This window comes from Perognathus longimembris, chromosome 27 (genome assembly GCF_023159225.1).
Source record: "Perognathus longimembris pacificus isolate PPM17 chromosome 27, ASM2315922v1, whole genome shotgun sequence".
Classification (NCBI taxonomy): Eukaryota; Metazoa; Chordata; class Mammalia; order Rodentia; family Heteromyidae; genus Perognathus; species Perognathus longimembris.
The window spans coordinates 5097388-5107575 of NC_063187.1; the positions used below are offsets into that span (position 1 = coordinate 5097388).

General features: G+C 45.6%; 1 protein-coding gene across 1 annotated transcript; it reads left to right on the forward strand.

Moving 5' to 3' along the window:
• Positions 1–7904: 7904 nt before the first annotated feature.
• Positions 7905–8828, forward strand: LOC125342753 (taste receptor type 2 member 14-like). The gene has a single exon (XM_048335063.1). The coding sequence runs from the start codon at positions 7905–7907 to the stop codon at positions 8826–8828; it is 924 nt and encodes a 307-aa protein (XP_048191020.1).
• The last annotated feature ends 1360 nt before the right edge of the window (positions 8829–10188 follow it).

A 10188-nucleotide genomic window follows, 5' to 3' on the forward strand; every position in this document is an offset into this window, starting at 1 on the left:
GTCCTTGTTGTGGGGGTCCTTGCTGAGGGGGTCCTTGTTGCTGTTGTGGGGGTCCTTGTTGTTGGGGTCCTTGTTGCTGTTGTGGGGGTCCTTGTTGTTGGGGTCCTTGTTGCTGTTGTGGGGGTCCTTGCTGTGGGGGTCCTTGAGGTTGGGGTCTCTGCTGAGGATTGCCCTCACTGGATGCTGGGAATCCTCCAGGAAACACAGAGCCCAGTCCTGGGTTTCCAAATCCTGTGTTTGTACAGCAAGAACCCAAGCGCTCAGGGATGGAAAGCTCATCTCCTCCACTCTCCCCATGGCCTGACCTGTCCCCCATCTCTCCCCGGCTGCCCTGCGGACCCCTCCCCACCTCATCCCGGTGACCCCCCGCCTGCCACCTCTGCACTGCAGCCTTCTCCACAGACCAAGGGGACCAAAGACAGAGGGGATTTGAAGCACCTGACTCACTTTCCCGGGACCCTCCTGTCCCCCATCCATTGTGTAATAAAACTAGAGAGGTCTGCTTCCTCCATGACTGCGCCATACGGGATCTTTCTACCAATGGCATCCTGGCCTTGCCATTTCCTTACTCAATGTGTCCAACTGGGCCCAGGTTGCATTTTAGACAGGTATGTCTTCCACTTGCTATATGGAGTCAGCGGTTGCCATTCTCCCGCAAATGCAACAGTCCTGTCTCTTTCTCTCATCTCCCTCTCTCCTGTAAGCTCCCTCCCTGCATGCTAGAGTCCCAGCCCCAGCACCTGTTTCCCCTACCTTGACCTTGACCATATCTCTGAGCAGAGCTCAGGGCCAGCAGGGCCGCGGTGAGCAGAACCAACAGCATCGTGGAGGAGGCTCTGGAGTTGCTCTGGAGTCTGCGCTGGGAAGCAGGGCCGCTGGCTTTATAAGGAGGAACAGAAGAATGGAGCTTTGAGCTCGGCCCAGTGATCCACCTGACAGAGCAGAGGCCTCGCATCCCTGACTCTTATTCTGGATTGGAGCCTGGAAGGATGGGCCGGGAGGAGGTTGCCAATGTCCTTTCTACAGGGTATGGTGTGTTATCTGTGCAAAGTTTTGGAAGAATTTTTTTTTGTGGGGGTTAGGGGAGTGTTTTCTTTGTGCTGGGGTCTTTCTGCAACGGGTTAAAATGCAATGGGGAAAACTGCCTGAGAGTCTGTGGTGGGCTTCTAATCACTGATGCCTTGCTGTTGAGGAAACAGATTTTATTCTTTACACTATCCAAGCAGAATTGACCACACACAGTCTGTCCCGGGGACTCGGTAGTGCAGGGGCATGTCTACCCCTTTTGCGACCAGCCATGGTGTGATCATTTCCTGTCCATGTTGGACGTAGCATCTTGGTGGTGAGGGGTTGTGTTTGCAGCAGGCCTCCTTCCACTTTTTCTGCTCTATCTTCTTCTCCCTCGATGATCTGGGAACACCGGTGACTTAGCATTTCCCCACCGTGCTAGTCTGGTTTGGTGGTTCATTTTAGTTCAGCTCTGGTGTTAGTTGGGAGGCTGGTTTGGTTGGAGGTGAGACAAGGAGGGCCGTGAGACTGGAAATCCTAGCATCCATCTTTCTGGTGTGGACATTTGGGCTGCCATGTACTACTCTTGTCCGGTCTGAGGAAGGTACACTGTCAGATGGTGTGATTCTGGTGCTACCACCAGGATGGCACAATGGTGGACATATTTGGAAGTGGGTGCATTGGCTCTATGGAAAGTAGAGACCTTCCTCCTGGACTTACAGATTTTGTGGCAGATACTACACGTGGCTGCTCTGTTGTGGCAGGTCCCTCTGGCTGACACGAGGGTCTCTGATTTTGGCAGGTGTGAAGTGGGAAAGAAATTGGTGATGAGAGGTTCTGGCGGAGGAGTGTGTGCTAGAACATCGATCAGGACAGGAACGTTCCAGAGGAAAAACAGGGGTCAGGGTTCAGAGCAGATTTGCTCGTCAGTGTTGGCAGACTCAGGAACATAACTTGAAGTGCTTGGTCATCGTGCCAGGAGTGCCTTTGTCTGAGCCCTTTTCATGACCTTCTCAGATTAGATGCATGAGAGAAAATGTCATCCTATGTAAGAAAAATATCACCTGTGAACTCACCAGACACAACCCACGCCTAGGTGAAGGAGGAGCTGAGAGTGAATTCTGGTGGTTTGTAATGGAAGGGCTGACATTGCGTCATGAAGTCTCTGTTCAGGTTCTCAGCACCTGGGGGTTGTGGGGGTGGTGAAGCACCTCTCAGTAGTGTGTATATGAAACTTAAATATGCCAACAGAATGCAGGTTTCCACACACTAAAACCTGCTTTGATCTGTATCCATTCTTCATGGCTGTCCCACATTAAAAAAAAATAATGGTGGATGTGGTTGCCAGGCATGAATGGAACCCACAGCGTCATTAAATGGTTTACATAATGTGTTGAGCACTGAATTATTAATTCCAAGTTACTAACATGGATGAACACAAATCAGAGAGAAGTTAAACACAGGTAAATTGCAAACTATGAAACAGAATATACCTTAATTTGCATGCTAGAAAACGAGAATGCAGCATTCAGTTTAGCCATGGCTATGAAGCATATTAGTTGGTGGGCAGGGTGCTTAAGTAAGAATTGATCTGAGCTGCTTTTGGAAGGCTGTTTTCCAGGAAGACAGAGTTGAGCTCATTCACTCCCACAGGGCAATGCATGGAGTTTGTCACAGAAGTTAACAGGTGAGAACTTCATTGCACACTTGTCAGTCCAAGACATGTAAAGCTCTGAGTCAACCCAGGGGAAACCACAGCCTGTGATACTGGGCCTCACTTTTTTCCTGTTTGCCCAGCCATGCTAACTTTCTTACACATTACATTCAGGATAGCAGTGGCAGAATATGTTCTTGGGAATGCTGTGGATGCCTTCATAGCTCTGGGGAACTTCCTTGAGTGGGTCCAGAGATGAAGGATCTCCTCTGTTGATGCAATTCTCACTGCTCTGGCTGTCTCCCAGATTGGCTTGCTCTGAGTCATCATGATATATGAGTCTGTTGTAATGTTCTGTCCCATAGTATGCAGGGGAAAGACCAGACTGGTGTTTGGCATTGCTTGGGCAATAGCCAACCATTTAGCAGCTGGATGGCTACTGTACTCATCATATTTTATTTTCTCAAGATAGCTAACTTTTCCAACTTGACTTTCCTTCACCTAAGGAGACGAGTCCCGCGTGTCATTGTGTTTGGCCTTTTGGGGACTTTGGCGTTTCAATACCCAGAAGAGGCTTTAGAAGGTGACAATGGTTGCGGCCGTACAGGGAATGTTCCTGATCATCTTAGGTCTGGTGTTCCTTGGGGGAAATTTAGGAAATGGATTCCTAGCCTTGGTGAATGGTGTGGATTGGGTCAGGAGGAGAAAGATCTCTTTCACTGATCTCATTCTCCCTACCCTGGAAATCTGTAGAATTGGGATGCTTTCTACAACATTCACAGGTTTGCTGATAGGAACACCAAAGCCGTGGTTGTGGAACATGGAGAAAATATCAAGGACAAACCTTTTAACGTGGGTTGTGACTGATCCTTTCAGCATCTGGCTTGCAAAGAGCCTCAGCACCTTTTTTTTTTTTTCAAGATAGACAACGTCTCCAACTCCTTTTTCCTTTATCTAAAGTGGAGAGTTTGAAGAGTGATTTCCTTGATGATTCTGGGCTCTCTCGTCATCTTGTGCATCAATGGTTTTCTGGTGAACACAGCTATCAGCGCTTGGATTGTTGCGTCCAAAGAAACGCGTCTTCTCTTTCCAGTTCAGAGACTTCAGTACTGGTTTCCTCACATGTTTTTATCTGCATCAGCCTTTTCCTTTTTATACCATTTGCCATGTCCTTAATAGCCTTCGTTCTGCTAATCTTCTCTCTGTGGACACACTATAAGAAGATGCAGGACTGTGGCCGGGGTCTTCGAGATGCCAGCACCAAGGCCCATGTGAGAGCCTTGCACACAGTGATTGCCTTCCTCTTTCTGTATAGCATTTTTTTCTTCTGTCTCATCATACTGATTTGGAACCATAAATTTCTGGAAACGGATCATAACATTTGGCCATCTAAAGTGGCTGTCATTGCCTTTCCTTCATTCCATTCTTATGTCTTAATCTTGGGGAAGAGCAAGCTGAACTAGGCCTTCTTGGACATACTTCAGTGGCTTGGGTTCAGGGCCAGAGACCCAGGTACCCCAGGACCACTGAGATGACTTGGGGATATGTTTGAGTCATCTAGACAGCGATCACTTCCTAAGAAATCTGTGTACCTAATCCATGTGTGCTTCCTCCAGATTCCTATGTTCCGTGTAATTCTGAGAATTTACAGATGAAAGGCTTGGGGTTAGCCCTGTTCAATCCCATTACAACTTTCCTGGAATGTATTCATTAATAGTCACTCACAAAATGACTTAACATGCAGTAAGTTTTTATTGTAACCTGATTTTAGTGGGCAGTCATTAACTTCGATGTGATTTGAGAATAATTAGCCTATAAAATAAAAGAAACTCGCATGAGGGGAAACCCTAAAATATGATCACGTCAAGTCATTTCAAGTCTAAAATCGTGCTGAAATGTCAGGTAAGAAATGATGCATAACAGAGTTCAATGCCCCAATTCCATTGCTTCAAATGGAAGAGCTGCCAGCCCAGGTTTTTTAGGCTTTCCTCAGAACCACAAGGTTTTGTAATCTAGCGTCGTGCTGGGTATTGCTAGTTTCCTCATGAAGAATTCCCAGTCCATACATAACAGTAGCACAAAGAAGTAGTCTGTATTTGTGGGCTGGTCATGTTGGTGTTGATGCATATATGTGTGTCAGTGTTTGTGTCTTCTGCACAGTAAAAGATATGTGTAAGCACAAGTGATCTGCACTTATCTTAGCAGGGTCAGTTTTGTGGAACCCTCCAAGAAAATAGAAAATATTCTGAGAAGAAATGTTTGGAAAATGCCGGGCCCCCATTTGCATTCTGTAAGCAGTAACGAGGCAGTCAGATCCACCACAGATAAGCAAGGTGAAGTTGTGCATTTCTGCACAGCTTGTACATTAGGTGTTGAATCTTACAGGCTGGCATTTGAATTTGATAGATTCAAATTATGCAGATTCGATGGGACAAACTAAACACCAAAAGCATGAAAGTGAATATGTGTGCATTTGCATGCTAGCAAATGAGAGTTCGACTTTCCCGTAGACACCAGCTATTAGAGCTGTGACCTTTGCGAGGGATGAGATTCTTGTGGTCCATTGTGGTAATTTAAAGTTCTGCTAGGCATTGTACCCAGAAAATGGAAAACATAGAAGGCTATATTCACTCTAGGAGACGTGAATAATCTCACTTTGTTGCATTGGGGATCTGCCTGTGGGTGGAGACAGTTCTGGAAGATGCAGTGCTCTGATCACAGAGTCTGAGACACCCCCCCCCCCCCAGTCCCAAGTCCCCACGGCCATGCTGCCCTCTCCTTGGTAATCATGTCCTCCTTATATCCATGTTGGAGCAATGACAATCTGCAGAGTGAATCATTGCCCTTGCTTTGTCTGGCTGCTGAAACAATCAAGTGATTTGACTCTTACCGTCAAGGAAATAGGAAGTGGAAACAGTACTTCCTGTGATTTCTGAGGCAGGTGAGATGCTGGGTGAAAGAAAGTAATGCTGGCATCATTGAATTCTGCATGGCCAACATAGTTCTTGCTGCTAGGAAATTGGTATGACCATTCTTTCCCCTTTATTGCCAAGTGAGGTACAGAGGGGTTATGGTTTCATATATACGGCAGTGAATACATTTCTTGTTCAACTTGTTGCCACTTCCCTCATTTTTCCTCCTGCCACCCCTTCTCCCCATCCCCCTACCATGAGTTGTACCATTGGTTTACACCAAATGGTTTTGTAAGTGTTGATTTTGGAATCGTTTGTCTTTTTTATCCTTTGTCTCTCGATTTTGATATTCCCTTTCCTTTCCCTATTTCGAATACATGCATATACAGTATCCAGGGTATTCAGATGAGATACAATGATAGCGGGGGTAAAACCAGAGGAAGGGAAAACAAGAGGAACAAAAAAAAGGTACAGTTTCACATGACATGTTGAAAATAATTACAAAAATGATATAACACTTGTATCCACAATGTGGAGTTCATTTCACTTAGCATTATTTTATGTGTTCATAAGTGCCTAGCTATTGGGCTCCTGTGATCCTCTGCTGTGACTAGCCTAAACCTTTACTAATTATTCCCTATGTTGGAAACCAGTATCTGTGTTTCTTTGGGTCTGGCTCACTTCACTTAGTATAATTTTTTGGAAGCCCTTCCATTTCCTTACAAATGGGGCAATGTCATTCATTCTGATAGAGGGTTTGCCATGAGAAATCATGCTTCCAATTTTGAGTTCTACTCGATGGTCCAAGGTTTCACACAAGTTTGTGATCCTAGGACTGTCTCTCGCGAGGAAATGCAGAATGCAAGTGTTATGCCCAAGTCTCGAGATGACCACCAAGAACGACCACCGAGAGCCAGATATTCCGAAATGCAAAAGCAAGGCTTTATTCGGGTGGGCTGCAGCTCGGGCCTCATCTTACACTCTGATGCAGCGGAGGCTAGGAGGAAGTCCCTGAGCTGAAATTTCACACAGCTTATAAAGGCAAAAAAACCACAAAGTTACCACAACCAGGTGTTCAAGCAAGTATAGGATACAGGTACAAATCAGATTGGCTCAGGGCTAGAGACATTCCGGGGCAGTTAGAGTTAAGTATTCCCAGGTGGTTAGAGTTAAGCAGAGAGTTTCCTGACTGGCTGGGCCCTGATAAGCTTGTCCTGTAGATGGGGTAACTGGTGGTCTGGGTTTGCTCACAGGGCCCACTTTTCTTAGGCTAGCATAGTCATTTACTGGAATTTATGTGGATCTAAGGTCAGCTATAGTACCTAGTGGAGCCTGACTTCAAAATGGCTTTAGTCTGGCTCTTCACAAGGTGTAGTTCTGGAGTGTCAGGGGAGGTCAGAATGGGGAGAGGAGCCGTCCCTGGCACCCAAAGTCTGAAGTTCCTGCCCATGAAGTTGCAATAGCTGCAACCACTGCATGGGGCTCTGATTCTGGCCAGGAATGTCTGCTTTTCATGTTTTCTTCTTACTTGCACCCATCTGGGACACTCAGAAGGGGCTAGGCCTAGGCATCCTCTGCTTCTACACAGTGCTTGTTCTTCTATCCTATGGGGCTTAACATTTATTCATGCCTGTGTACTGGTGAGAATTTTTGAGCAGTTCTGGGTTTACACACACATACACAAACACACATACACAAACAGCAACACATACACCCATAGTTGCTTCATTGGATTCAGAGTAAGGTGGCCCACACCTGTCTCTACCGTAGCTGGACTTTAGGGTCCATGTTTTTCCTGAGGAATGAGGCTCTCCATCACAGTATTAGATAACCCTGGATGGCTTTAGGAAGGACTGTGGGAAGCACAGGCCCAGGCCTGTGTGCAAACCCAATCTTGAGTTGTCTATGAAACTTCTGTGCTTGCAAATCCCACAGACAAGTTTTAGACCCTTGCCACCTTCCAGAATTTTGAAATGTTCCTTGTGTAGAATTCAGGCAGCCAGCCAGAATTCAAAAGCAGATATAGGTGGAAAAATCAACAGAAGAATGCAAATGACATGTCTTTATTTGCATGCCAGCCCTTCGCGACCATCAGCCAGTGGACATTCTGTGTGTGAGGAGCTCTGCTCTGCACTGGACAGAGCTCAGAGAACTGCCTGGATACACACAGTAGCAGGAGGAACGCAACCACCACCGCTACTGGCAAATCTTGCTATTTGATATGGTCTGAACACGAAGGCTTTTTTTTTTTTAATACATGTTCAAGAACAGATAGAGTCTTTCAAGCACATGTCAGCGACATTGAGAATCGGGGCATCTGGTTTCAGACCATGGCTGTTGTACGGGGCATGTTTACATTCGTTTTCATTGTGGAACTCATCCTGGGCCATGTAGGAAATGGCTTCATAGCACTGGTGAACTGCCTGGACTGGGTCAAAAGGAGGAAGATCTCTTCAGTGGACTACATTCTCACTGCTTTGGCCATCTCCAGAATCGGTCTGCTCTGGTCAGTAGTTCTAAATTTATTTATATTTGTGCTATACCCAGCCAGAGGTACCACTGAAAATAAACAAGGAATTACTTTTTTTTTCTGGATAGTCACTAACCACTTTAGCATCTGGCTTGCTACAATCCTCAGCCTCTATTATTTTCTGAAGGTCGCCAATTTTCCTAACTCCATTTTTCATTACCTAAAGGAGAGAGTGAAAAGCATCCTTTTGGGGACATTGTTTTTGTCCATCCTCAGCTTGTGCTTGAATTTTTTGCTGATCAACGCAACTCTTGATGAATCTAAGAGAAACTCATCTTATGAATACATTTCACGTAACTTTACAGACTTTTTATTAACTTTCACGGTGTACCTTTCCATGCCGTACATTGTGTCCCTGGTGACGTTTCTCCTGCTGATCTTCTCTCTGTGGAAACATCATCAAACCATGTACCACCATGGCCACGGAGACAGAGATGCCAGCACCATTGCCCACGTCAGAGCCTTGCAAATGGTGGTCGCCTTCCTCCTCTTGTATTCCATTTTCATTTTGACTCTTGTGGTACAATTTTGGGGCTCAGATTCCCTGAAAACATACCCAGGCATCTTGTTTTGCCCTGCTGTTGCAATGGTGTTTCCTTCAGGCCACTCCTGGGTCCTGGTTCTGGGAAACAGTAAGCTGAGGCGCGCCTCTCAGTCAGTGCTACAGCAGCTATGGTGCAGGCTCAGGCTCACGCCTAAGACCTTGGAATCGCCACGGCCCTAAACCATAACAGCTTTCCCTAAACCATACCAGCTTTCCGCTCACTTAAGGTGGAGCTCTGCTCCTTGAGCCATACATCCCCTTCTAGCTTTTTGGTGGATACTTGGAGACAAGAGTGTCATGGACTTGCCTGCCCATCTTGTTTTGAACTTCAGTCCTCAAATCTCAACATCCTGAGTAGCTGGGATTACAGCTGGAGCACTGCTACGTGGCTCCTAATTACGTATTCAGGAGATTGAGAACTGACTTGTTTCTCAGCACATTTGCTTTTTGTTTAGAAAATCTACTGACTTTTGCATGATGGTTTTGCCATCATAAACACATTGCTAAGAATATTCAGATATAAATGTTTCTAGGTGGATTATCTACAGTCTTCTATGTATAGGGTTATATCATCTGCAAATTGAGATAAGTTGAATATTTCTTTGACTTTCATTTCACTTTTATTGTCTCTCTTTTTCACTCACTTGCCTACAGTTCTGGCTAAGAATTTTATCACAATTATTGCATAAGAGGGGACACCCTTTTTCTTATTTCAGAGGAGATGGTCTCAGCCTATCCCCATGTAGTACAATGGTAAGCATTCATTATTCTCTATCATTCTATTATTCTGTTTTATAATCATTTCCTGAAATACACCAGAATTTAATTTAAATATGTGGATTCTCTGGTAATGGTGGAGAGAGTTGTTTTTTGTTTTTTGTTTTTTGATGCCAGGAGGAAAGTTGCATCGCGTTTCTATGAAGAAGAGTCCTTGAAGCACACTTCCACCTCAGAAAACCAGGTCTGTTGTGAGAGGCATGTGGAGGAACCATCTGCTTCTAAAATGTCCTCCCTTTCTTCCTCTGGGCTTTGCTTCTGTCCATTGATGAGAATATAATGATTTTGTTCTCTATTCCTTGCTTCTGTACATGTATGGGAATGTACACCATGTTTAAGTTAGCATGCACGGATGTCTTTTTTACGTGGGAGGTGATTCTGGAATAAAGGGTTAGGGGAACACCCATTCAAAGGGGTCCTAGGTGTTTCTGTGAGACTGTGTTAAGAACCCCCAAGTGACAGCCTCCCTCCACTCAGAAAAACACACAACAGTCGGTATCACATGCTCATCATTTTATTGGTGAGGAGACACAGACCGTGCTGATCTGGGGAATTGGCAATGGAGGATGGTATCTTCTTGCGCCCCCTTTCTGAAAGGAAAGAGGAAAGCCTGTTATGGAAGGCAGGGCAGGAAGGGGGTGTTTCCTGCCTCCAGCATTCACTGTGGTCAGCTTGGTGAGCTGTGTCTGCTTTTCCTCTCCTGTCCCCTCCCTGTCCTTCCTCACTTATATTTATTTATGTTTGGCAAAGAATCTACTGCATC